The following is a 13,053-nucleotide window of genomic DNA, read 5'->3' as shown; positions in this document are numbered from 1 at the left end:
CATCGGGCTCCCTGCTCAGCGGTGAGCCTGCTTCTCCCTCTCCCACTCCCCCTGCTTGTGTTCCTGCTCTCGCTCTCTCTCTGTAAATAAATAAATAAAATCTTTAAAAAAAATAAAAAAAAAAGTATGAAACAAATAAAATGATTCTCTAATGTGAACTCTGAATTATCTTCATGTATCGTGGCAATTTCCATGCTTCTCTCCCCCCGACCCAGACTGTGAGCTATGTAACTATGGTGTTGACCTAGATCTTCTGAGCACCAAGTGCAGAGCAGGCACCCATATTTGCCCAGTAATTGAAGAAATCAAAGAGTAGAAACACGTGGAGCCCCCCCTCTACTCTCCAGCACCCCTTATCTTTGCACTCCGCGGGAAGCCAGCAGTCGGCTGTTATTCTAAGCTGTCCTAATCCGTGGCATGCCTTTGAAGCACTCCTTTGAGGCACAACCTGCCTGTAGCTGCCCATCAACAAGTGACCACAAAAGTACAAATGAGTACAATTTTATGACTTTGAAACTCTTCCTAGGGGTCCCTACATATGGACATCTAAACATTACCTATGCACACATACCCTTTAGTACAACATTTCCCACTGTGTCAAACTCCAAGAAAATAAGGCATTAAAAAATAGACATGGGGCAGCTGGATGGTCCAGTCGATTAAGTATCCGACTCTTGATTTCAGCTCAGGTCATGATCTCAGGGCCGTGAGATCAAGCCCCGTGTCAGGCTCTGCACTCAGCAGGGAGTCTGCTTGAGATTCTTTCCCTCTCCTTCTGCTCTTCCCCCCACCACCCCACTTGTGCTCGCTCTCTCTCGCTCATTCTGTAAAATAAATAAAATCTTTTAAAATATGTAAATTTTGTCAGTCTTTCCATTATTATAAGGCTTTCTAAACTGCAAATAAAAGGTTCAATACAATTTCATTTTAGAAACTTAAGTTGGTTCTCCCATTACTTTTCTACAACTATTTAATCATGTGAATTCATTCTGTCTATTTCTAGCACAATTACGTACTGAAGAACACACAATATCTATGCAGATTCTTTTCAATTCTGTAATAACAATGAGGGACTTTAAACATTAAACTTTTTCTAATATTCAGAAAATTATTGTAAAAGATAGCTCTTTACCAATCTCATAGAGTACAGAATAAAGATTGGGAAGATGGGTAAGAAATTATCTCTAAGTCACTTTGTCTCTCGGTTTCCTTCTCCTTAATGTTACACAGTTTGCAAAGATGAAATTTGCTCTGGGGAGGGAGAAAGCAAAATGTCACCACATGAAGCTGTTTTCACAATAGTGCACCCCTCTTAACAAACAATAGAGATCTGCTTTTTAGAAAGGATAGAGTATTTTGATTGGAAAAGACCTGAACAATGATGAGTGTGCTATGGTTTGCAGAAGAAATGACAGCAGAAAGTACATATAAAGAACATTAAATGGGAAGGCGATGTTAAAGGCCTAGGAACACTGATAGTATTTCAAACTGGCTACAGTTTTAAACTCTAAACTTCAGGGAGAGTTGCTAGGTCCTGAACAATAAGCAAATCAATTCTATCAATAATAACATGGATCATTTCTATCACTCGGGATGTCATGCAGTGAGCAGTTGGGGTTACCCTGACATTATAGGGTAAGCAGCGGACAGTATTCACAATGTGCATAATTAGATGCTGCTCAGGCAACAGAATACATAATACGTGAATTGCCACAGGACACCTGAATTAATTCGCTCTGATTCTTATTTAATTACTTAGGCTGATATACACTATGTTTTCTCTCCCTTGTAGTTCATACTCTAGAAAAGGAATATATGCAGATGTCACTTCTTTAAACGCTCACTTAATACTGGTGATTTCCACTTTCCAGTTAGAAAACCAGTTATTTAGCATGGTTTTTCCTTTCCTCCTTTTTGAAAGATGTACACAAAAAATAAAGCTTTTTCTCCTAAAATAATCCGGAATTCACTATGAATGTATTTAAAAGGAGTGAAATAAAATCTTGTCAGAAACACTAAATGGAGGCCACGAAAGGCCAGGACTGTTCCCATCAAGAACATGCGGTAACTCACACGAGCTAAATAGAAGTTCAGAGAACTACAAAGCCGCCCTCAGATCCAAATCCGGAGAGAAAATCCTTGTGCCCTCTCCTGGCTCTGGAGGTGACTGTGCCATGTGGGGTCCTTTTCCTCACCACAGAAACTGGAGCTCACAGTGTTTTCTTTCTCCCCTGTGTGCTGCGTGCACGAGCTACAGGCAGCCCGAGCTACCTGCACCTGACCCGTACGGTTTGGGGACGCAGTGGGACGGGAGCAAATTCAGGTGACTGCCTTCATCCCAAGCAAACCGGAAGTCTAGAGGACTCTTTTACGTACACCAATATTACAATCTCTCTTCTAAGCTGAAAATCCTTAAATGGCCTCATCCTTCTTCTGACAAGACCTTCAGGAAGGAGCCTGGCTACCCTTCCCCCACATCTGCACGCTCACTCACATACAGTCTCACACGCTCGGCCATGCACACAGGTCACGCACTGTCCCATGCTCAGTCACGCACTGTGTGAACTGCGCTTTGCAGCCTGGCTGTGTTCAGCCAAACTCTCGCTCCCTCGCACTGATTTCAGGGGGATTCCACACATTGTCTAGCAGACATTTCCAACTCTTAGCAAGTGATAAGCAATATAAATCTGTGAAACAGAAAGGAAGTAAGCAAATATTATTCCAAAATATTAATAGTGGCTAAGTTAATAACTTTTTTTTTTTAATTTTATCCATTTTTTTTGACAGAAGAAAGATTTGAGAGCGCACAAGCAGGGGGAGTGGCAGAGGCAGAAGGAGAAGCTGAGCAGGGAGCCTGATGTGAGGCTCAATCCCAGGACCCTGGGATCATGGCCTGAGCCAAAAGCAGACACTCAACTGACTGAGCCACCCAGGCGCCCCTAAGTTAATAACTCTTACCGTACTAAGGAAGCCCTTTGGAAAGGCTTTTTCTCAAATAATGCTAAATTGTCTTTAATTAGAAGATGCTTTCTTCATAAATATTTTTACAAAAACACATAAAAGATCTTGGTATTCTCTCCAGATCTCATTATGCACTGCCTCGTCTCCCTCATCTGTTTCCATGAACACCTTGAACATACTGTTACTGAAGCACTCGTAAAAATAAAGTTACAAAGCAATGGCCAATGACTATCTCCTCCACAGGCATCCTCATTTTTACATCCCCATAATTTCCTCATTATCTGGCATTAGCAAGTGCTTTCTCAAATGATGACAACTGCTCACTAATCCTGGTACGTGAACAAGAGGGAAACGAAGCACACTATACCAACAGAAATCTGCAGCAATTAAAAGTAAACTATAGACATATACTAGAACCCCTTAAGGATTATATATATATTTTTAAAAGATTTTATTTATTTGACAGAGAGAGACACGGCGAGAGAGGGAACATAAGCAGGGGGAGTGGGAGAGGGAGAAGCAGGCCTCCTGCTGAGCGGGGAGCCCGATGTGGGGCTCGATCCCAGGACCCTGGGACTGTGACCTGAGCCGAAGGCAGACGCTTAACGACTGAGCCACCCGGGTGCCCCCAAAAACTCCTTAAGTATTATGAAGCATTTATAATATCAGCTGTTAAAATCAAAAGTTACTGAGTCCTCCAAATCTGATTGGGGAGTCACTGGGGAGAAGGGACTTCAAGCTATAGCAAAACACCATGATCGTGCAAAGAATCAAATGAAGCACACACGGGTACATGAGCAGATGCACAGCCATCCAGTCAATACAAACCAGGAAACAATGTGGGTATCACAGTCTATTAAATCCTATCCAAACTCACACTGAACTAGTGAAAGTACTTCATCTTACTGGCTCGTAATATTTTCAGGGAGAAGGACTTTCTCCAGAGTAAATATGCTGAACAAAAACACTGTACTGAGTATATCCCACAGAGACCGGATGTGGGAAAATTTAAGAACTTGAAACATTGTCTAGGCTTTTCCTTTTCAGTTCAAAGCTTCTGTTCTCATTTATTCAAATTTAAGGTTTGCTGTTTTTAACGTATATACACAATGAATATATTTGTATTTAACAAAAGATTTAACTTACCCTGGTAAATGTGCCTTCAAAACTATGAATATCCAGTTGTGGCTTCTGGGCATACACATAAGCACTGACTGAAAAAAGGTCCTGGAATACAGAATATCTGAATTAATTACATTATAATTAGACAAAATTACTTGGAAATTTTTCAATCACCAACTAATATTTTTCATATGTTATGTACCAAAAGCGATGGTCGGTTTTCCTATACTTTGTGTGCCAACACTAGGTTAGGATGGAGGATAACTAAGGGAAATAATTTTTAAGCTCAACAGAGGTGTGGCAATTTCTCTTGGTTCTAAAAGACTACTACTTAATGATAGGTGTATGTCGAGCACTTGGGAGTTGCTCAAAAGCTCCATGTCGCCTGGGGCTGTCCCAGATTCCAAGTTTAAAGGTGGAAATATACTTCGTGGAGTTCTGTCATACTGTGTATGAGTACTCAGGAGTTACATGGGTACCCAAGAATTTAGTGGGATTTAAATAATCCTCACAATTCCGCATAAGTTCTATAAAACAATTTAGCGAATTCCTAAATTTACTTGCATGATTTTCTTCTAACAGCTACTGCATTTGCCATAAACAGCTGACTTCCTTGAAGCTATGAACATATTGCATTTCTCCCATGTGCCTGAAGCACATCCCCACGATCTATATTTATAAAATTGTATGGGAAGGCTTTAACTATTCACACATCACAGCAACTTTCCCAGAACTAGCTCTGAAGTAGAAAAAAGTCGTTTAGATTACCCGACTCACAGGCAACAGGTAAATGCTTAAACAGTAAGTCTCTGGACATGACACTGAAGCACCTTATTTTAAGGCAATTTATAAAAGTACATCTGTTGATTTATAAATTTTAGTTTTTAAAACTCTATATAATTTTATTAAAATAATGTTATAATAGGTGAAAACGTATTGATAACAAATTTTACTTTTTTAATGGTGCATGATTATGTTTACCAGGAGATCACAAAGAATTTATAGTACCAAAAAGTTCCTTGCCTGTATGGACTTTAACCACCAACACCCACACAGGATTCTGACTGTACTGCCTACTAGACAGCCCAAGGGCGAGTGACTTCCCATTTCTTCTGTGTGGTGATCCCACACATCCTAACGTGACCAGCGTGTAACTGACATTAGGAGACAAAACTCCAAAGCACACAGGTAGGAAGCATACCTGAGTTCACAGAGGGAGGATGCAAATGATCATGTGGATGTAGAGTGACCTACTAAATTTGTTATAATCTAAATATGCTCCTGTATTTTTCAAACTGATTCATGTGGACACAAGTAATATTCTTAGTGGGTGAGTTACATCCACCAATGGAGATGATACTGGAGCCTTTCAGAGTAAACTATCAGAAGTCTTTGAGTTCTTGGGATTTCAGTTGTTTTAAAATATATATATCTATTCTTAATTGGCTATCAGAAAGCTGGACAAGTACAATGCTATACGGAAGTTTCAGAAATCTGTCCTTATTACAGGCCTGAAATTTAAACAAGACCCACATCAGCTAGGAGGGAAAGAACCCCAGCCCGCTGTGTCCCCATGCTCCTCGCCAGGGCTGCTGCCTGCCTGCCCTCAGGACCCTGAAGCCACAGTGCCCTGGCCCATGCGCTGCCCGCATTTCCAGTCTCCCTGCTGCCCTCTGAAGGAAGACTAGGATTCCTTTTCCGTTTCGTTAATAATCTACGCGTTAACAACGGGCATCACGTACACCTGAAGATACCTGAAGGCATTTGGGGTCTGTTGAGTCCAGGGTTCCAGATGATGGGACTTCCAGGCCATGCTGTGAGAGCTGTGCTAAGACGCAGCATCAGCCCTGCTCCAAGGAGGGCTTGAAGATACCTGAAGGTACTCAACTGGAAAATGAAAAGAGACTTCTAAGTTTAAGGTAAATTCTGTAATACAAATGCAGGTTTGATACAACAATCTAGCAACTACTGAAAAAACGAATGGAAAAAGAGAAAACGAGCCACTCACACAAGAACTCGTCAGACTCAAGCTCACTGCACAGCAAGGTAAAAGCTGTGGATGGAGGGCCAAGCTGGTGTCTGAACAGGGTGGGCTTCCCAATGTGTCCTGAGAACGAGGCACCCCCCTCCCCCATCTCCACCGTCCCCTCAAGCCCTCCTTGGAGCAGGGCTGATGCTGCGTCTTAGCACAGCTCTCCCAGCATGGCCTGGAAGTCCCATCATCTGGAACCCTGGACTCAACAGACCCCAAATGCCTGCACTTGACTCTAAGCTGGACCCTACGTGGTCTCCCAGGGCTGTTTCAAGCATGGCACGATCAGCGCCAAGCTGAATCGAGGAACAGGCTCGCAAACAGAGCTGGGACCTGCAACAAGTGCAAGAATTCCCAACCCCTGGAGGGAAATGAACCATTCAAACAACCCGGATGCTGGCTGGGCCATCTGGTTTCCCTGAGCTGCCCACGATCAAGGGCCCATGCTCTGATGGGCCATATGAAATCAAGATGCTAGGGGCACCAACTTGTGACCCCTGCCCAAAGCTGCAAGAGGGAGGTCCATCCCATGCTGGTGACCCTCCACAGCCCCATCTGTCTCGGGAGTGTCTGGCTGCTGTTAACTTGTGCTTGGCATTCCAGATCAGCTGCAGTTTGCAACAGTGGACCACGAGCCTGAACCCACTTCCCTCACCTCCCCCTGTATGCACCTGAGAGTAAGGTAGTTTGATTAGTAAGTGCCACTGCCCCAGAAAGTACATGATCTCTGTGGGCCATTCCCCAGATAAATGATGGGGACAAAAGCGGTGGTGGGGTATGTAAAGCCATTTTGAAATGGTTTGAAGATTCAGATTTCCTCTTGACCAATTCCTAAACATGATGTGTCTTCAGGATTAAGTTGTATAAAAGTATTTTCCTGTATGGGGAACCTGGGTGGCTCAGTCTCTTAAGAGTCTGACTCTTGATTTTGGCTCAGGTCATGATCTCAGGTCATCAGGCTGCTTAAGATTCTCTCTCCTTCTCCGTCTGCCCCTCTGCCTCCACCCGCCCCCCCGACACTATCTCTCTTTCTCTAAAGAAAAAAATAATTTCATGTAAAAAATGCTTTGTGCTTCTTCTTCTTCTTCTTTTTTTTTAAAGATTTATTTGAGAGAGAGCAGGAGAAAGAGCGAGCGGGGGTGGGGGGAGAGGCAGAGAAAGAATCTCAAGTGGACTCACCGCCAAGCACGGAGCCTGATGTAGGGCTCAATCTCATGACCCTGAGGTCCCTCGATCCCTCAATCTCATGACCTGAGCCAAAACCAAGAGTCAGACACTCAACCAAATGAGCCACCCAGGCTCCCCAAATGTTTTGTGCTTCTTGCATAAAACCCTTTCAGCTGAAAGTCTGGGAAGACAACATGAAGACTCCTGGTGGCACAACACTGGGGAGGAGCAGAGGAAAGAGGGCACTTTTGCTTCTCACAACTGTCGGCAGGCTCTCCAGTCCAGCAGGAAACCCTCCTGCTGCCAGTGATTGGCATCTGAGATCCAAAGGGGCTGCGAGGCCTACAGCACGTCTGGCAGCTGGGATTTCTCACTTGGACATGGTGGTAAAAGGTGAACGGTACTGTTTTAACGGGCTCTGGCCAGGGCCTATACGAGGCAGACCTGGCAGCAGGCATGCAGACTGGTCTCACCCGGCTGCGTGAGGTCCCAGAACAATACTGCTAGCACTTCTCCTGTGAAGACACCTTGGCTGAGGCAGTAGGCTGTGCAGAAAAAGGAACGCAGACTTGAGAAAGGCCTGCTCACAAGCAAGGCTGGCCCTTGGGTGAGGTCTAGAGATGTGGATTTCAGGAGCATTCCCACCATTCCCAGATAAGAAAGACTCACTGTGCCTGAATGATTTATTCAAGCAGCGTGGTTTATACCGAACATAGGCTTCCTTCTGGGAGTCTGGCACCTTGACATGTGCCAGACAGAGGAATGCCTCCATGAGTCTCTCCTGTGTTTCCTTGGTAGGCACCATCTCACTTGTGTTCCCGTAACGTGCTGCCGGGGGTGTGCAGCACGTCCTGTGAGGGTCCACTGGGAGGCGCTCCGGAACCGTGCGCCATGCTTCCTTCAGATTCACCCCAGGGCCTTTCACTCGGCTGTCTGTGCCCTGTGTCCCGTTGCTAAAATCAATCATGGTCATGAGGAGGACTATGTGCTGAGTCCTGGGGGATTCTCCCAGGTAATCATTAAAACTGGGGGTGGTCTTGAAGGTCCCCCAAAACAGAGAGTTGACCATTTTTATACTTCTCATTTTCATTTTTTGTTATTTGTTATATTTTGGGTTTGCCTCAGAATAAATGTTTTAGCGTGGCTTCCGCACTTAGAAAAATCACAGACTTGAAGGCATGAAGACTCAGAGGCCAAAGATGGGGGTAACCACAGCGGCTGAGGAGCGACGGGGGACGTGGAGACCTGAGGTGGGAGAGTGCCTCGGAGGGGCCCTAACTCTGGCATCCTCTCACCCCGACCCCACATGACCCACATGCGGGGCGGCTTTCCAGCAGTCCAGCTGAAAGAAGTGAACAAAGACCCCCAATTGCAGGGAAGCTAGAGCTCAGAGTTCGACTTCAGCCCAGTGAACTACCAAGTAGAACAAAACCAAATTCAAAAAACAGCACCCTTTAGAAGACCATAAGGCAATCCAGAGTGTCTATAATGTATCATTAGAAATGCTGAAGACACCATCCAAACAAACTTCTAGACGTATGAAGACAGAAGAACACAAGATCCATATTCAGGAAAGAATTCAATCAATAAAGACTATTTCTGAGATGACCAGATATCAGAATTAAGAGATGAGAATTTCAAAGCAATTTCAACATCTCAAAGAATAAAAGGAAAATCTTCTCCTAAAGCAATGGGAAACCACAGTACAGAAAAAAGTATATGTTTAAGGAAAAAGAACCAAATGGAAATTCTAGCGTTAAAAAAATACAATATCTGAAGTAAACTTATTAGACGAACTTAACAGGAGATTGGAGATGAAAGAACAGAGTCAGTGAACTTGAAGAAAGATCAAGAGATAATGAATCTGAAGACACAAAGAAAAAAGATTTAGGAAAGGATATGGTTGCAGTACCACTGACAGGGTATCAGGAGATCTAACGTGCTTACAACTGGGTTCCTGGAAGGAGTGGAAAAAGAATGCGGAAGGAAAACTATTTGAAGAAATAATGACTAAAAATATGCAAAATATGTTGACAGCCCAGACAGATGTATGAAGCCTAGAAAACCCCTAGGCAGATAAATAAAATTAAAAAAAGAGAAAGAAAGAAAGAAAAGAAAACCCAAGGTAACACCACTAAAAAACCAAAGAGCAATCTCAAAAGTACCCACAGAAAACGACATATTACACACAGGGAACAACTATCAAAATAATACTGATTTCTCATTAGAAATAATGGAAGCAGGAGACAGTGGAACAAAACAGAGTGCTACGGGGGAGGGGGGATATCTGTCATCCAAGAATTCAATATTCAGCAAAAATATCCTTCACAAAAACAAGTGAAATAAAGATGTTTTCAGATAAATAAGAATGAGAATTCACTATAAGCAGATATACACTACAAGAAATGTTAACAGAAATTCTTTAGGCTGAAGGGAAATAGTATCCAGTACAAATTCAGTCTTTAGGAAGGAATGGTGAGGAACAAAAATAATAAATCCTGTTTTTCCACTTAATGTTTCCTTAAAATACAGATAAAACATCGGAAGAGTTCATATGCAGACATAGTGCATATAAACGTACATGCGTACAGAAAGGGCACAATACGCTTTCAGCATAAAGGACAGGCAGGGGAAATGGACCCATCCAATGACAAGGTTCTTACATTTTATGTCAAGTGACACAATTTTAACTTTCCACAGCACACTTTTAGTTAAATGCATAATATGATCTCTAGCAACTGTGAAGAGGTATAGCTAAAAAGCTAACAGATTAAGTAAAACAGAATTCTAAATATATTCAACTAACCTAAAACTGCGAAAGGAATGTCTGAGACACTGGAGCTGTGGGCAGCAGTGGAGGAGACAGCCTGTGAGGGAGGGTCAGGAAGAGAGAGGGCAGGGCGTGGTCTTGCTGCCAAGGTCTCTAAACAGCAGTGTTAGGCCAAAGCGGTGGAAGAATTATCCTTCAACAGGAGAAGGAACCATTCTTCATCATAAGAGGTCAAAGGGAGAAAAAATAAATACCAGTACGCATAGTACTGTTCACGTACTGGCGGGAAAGAGAAGGAATTTCCACTCGCTATAATCCCTTTCCTCTGTAAGACAAGCTCCTGCGAGAAGGATCACACACCTGCCCTTCTCTCCTCACGTGACCTTACCTTGCAGGGGGAAGCGGTGATTAAGGGCAGGTGTAGGAGGAGCCGCGGGAGAGCTGAGAAGACTGAAAACACTGGCCACTGGTGATAGGACCACAGGTGGTCACAGACACAAAACAAGGGCTACGGACTATCTTATCTGTGGTGATGGTTTCAGAGGTATACTGAAGTGTACAGCTTAATGATGCGCAATTCATTGTCTCCAAAACTTACCTCAATGCAAGTGAAAACACACACATAAAATGATTACAGGTAGTATTAAGGACCGAGCTAGGAATGGTAGTCACACATGCATGCTTCCCACCTCTGGCCTACGTTCTCAGAGATGCAGAACAATCCATCTTCCAGTCCTATTTACGTTTTTATTTCAGCAATCATGTCTTTCTAAGAGGTCTACTTTCCATGTGATCTTTTTTTCATAGCTTCTGTTTGGGCTGTAATATCCCCTCCAATTTCTTAAAATGTATTAGAGATTTGTATTTCTTGTCTTCTATTCCTGGAAACCCCAATTTATCTAACCTTGTCTGATCTCCTCTGTTCGTGGGAGCCTCGAATGGTGGGCTGTACATCAGGCTCTATCGCTTAAAGAAAATGTTCTTTCACAGAAAACAAGCAACAGCCTAAAAATGATAGAGCTTCCTTCATTTCTAGAAAACATGGATTTCGCGGTTTACGTTTCATTTCCTACTTTAATCTAGGTGGGTGGGGAGCACACAAATCTTCAAGTGGCTTAGACTTACTGGAAGAACAAGTGTGAAAGACCTGATTCTCATAAAAGTGGTGACCATAACAACCCCAGAGGGAGCATTCTGCTCTGAGGGCAGCCAAATCCTCCAGGAGAACTAACTGAAAAGTTTTAGTGTGCACCACCCAGGAGGAAGTACGAGAGGAAATCAAAGAAACTCACCAGAAAACAAACTGCAGAAATGGTGCCGCAGAGACACCGCACACCCCACCGTCCTCCCCAACTCTCGTTCAAAGACAGGACTCCCAGGCCTTCGACGGGCATATGGCCCCCGCTGCAAAACGCAGCCCTCGCCCCGCATTCTCTCCAGCCAGCTCGCGCTGCGTGGGGCGGAACACGACGAGACGCGCTATGGCAGGGGGGGGAGCAGTCATGTGGGACACAGGGGAGAGTCACCTATCGATGATGACACAGCTGCCTTCTCAGCCTGGGACCACCCACCTCTGGGCTGTCAAGTGAGGGGAAAAAACTTCTCTCCTAATTTGTGGTGCAGCAGTTCAGGAAACAGAAACCACTCCCGATCTCAGAAGCAGAAAGGGATTTAGTATGTGGAGTGAGGTCCTTCCAAAATCACAGGAAGGAATGAGACTCATGACTGAACCTCCAAAAATTACTCTCAGAATATGACCAAAATGGCCCTCTCCATGGGAAATACCCTTGAACTACTGAGTTCAAGACACACTCATTGAGTCTGACTCCAGGGCGCAGAGGCCACTGACCACACAGCACCTGCCACTTCTGCCCGTGACACTGAGGGTGGCCCCTGCCAGCAGAGAACGCCGACAGGGCAGAAGGAGACCTCATCCCCATTCCTGCCCTAGAAATTCTTTGAGAATCTGATTTGGGAAAGCTCATTCACACACCTTCATCAGGGCCTGGAAAACACACACTGATGAATTTTCAATTTTCTAGAGAACACAGATGCTACACTGGATAAAGCATGGAGAGAGCAGCTAACCACAGCGGGTCTGCTATTGCAGTTTACAGAGTATACATTAACTAATTAAAAGTTATTTTCAAGTTAAGTCAAGCTGGTTTACACAAGACAAAACCCACACCGTGTGATAACTGTGGACTTAGGGAAATACAATGAGAATGTTTCATAAGCAGGCAAACGACTCCTGGGATAAGGCAGGTCTAAGAACCCTTCATCATTTAAGTATTACCCTGTCGAAGTATTTTTCAAAAAATGAAGCTCTCGCATAACAGACTACCTTTTGATACATGGAAATAAAGAACAATTCTAGCAACAATCCTCATTTCTACATGCATATGAACATTCAGAGGAATGCGTTTCATTTAGTATATTAGACATCAAATGACTGAATAATGGCACAATAATGAGAATGTCATTCGAGGCTTTTCACGATCATTTAAAAATCATTCTGAAGTTTTCAATAATGTAGGAAAGCCTCTGCTATTAGGTCAAGGGCAACATTTGTTCGCATTACTTAAAGGTCATTAAAATACATCCTTAATCATAACAGGTGGTTCATTACAAATAAAATTGCCTTTCGTTCAAGAAAACTAATTAAATGTAAATGGTATTGTTTACTGCTATATGGATCTTTTGAAATAAATCAGCAAGTCATGATTTATTGTGACCTCACTGTTGTTAATAAATCTGCCTGATCACAAAAGCCAGAGACACGTTTCCCAAATATCTACGGGTGCTGGAGAAGCATGCCTTCCAGCTGCCTGTGTGGCAACGAGAAGCTGAGCCTGCCGTCACAGGGTCTGCAGCACAGTTATTATCAAATGGCTTGTTCCGATTTTAACGGATCACATCGTGAGATCAGGGAATACAACAAAATCGGAGAGGGTATTCTTGGTGGTATCCTCGGTTCTTTAAAGCTCTGAGGTTTGCAGGT

At 43.5% G+C, this 13,053-nt stretch overlaps 1 protein-coding gene across 1 annotated transcript in view; it reads right to left on the bottom strand.

The window, feature by feature from the left end:
* The window catches only part of LOC148161724 (putative phospholipid-transporting ATPase IIB), a 106,302-nt gene that overhangs the window by 32,930 nt on the left and 60,319 nt on the right, over positions 1-13,053 (bottom strand). The window contains exons 6-7 of the mRNA XM_088020611.1: positions 5,838-5,970; positions 4,108-4,188 (exon numbers count right to left, since the gene is read on the bottom strand). Of these exons, the coding sequence (XP_087876737.1) occupies positions 4,130-4,188; positions 5,838-5,970 (192 nt within the window). The 3' untranslated portion in view covers positions 4,108-4,129. The remainder of the gene's footprint in view (positions 1-4,107; positions 4,189-5,837; positions 5,971-13,053) is intronic.

The sequence above is a fragment of the Eumetopias jubatus genome, unplaced genomic scaffold (genome assembly GCF_037043125.1).
Source record: "Eumetopias jubatus isolate StellerSeaLion01/CBP00866 unplaced genomic scaffold, mEumJub1_p1.0 scaffold_84, whole genome shotgun sequence".
NCBI lineage: Eukaryota > Metazoa > Chordata > Mammalia > Carnivora > Otariidae > Eumetopias > Eumetopias jubatus.
This window is presented reverse-complemented; position numbering and strand designations above follow the sequence as displayed.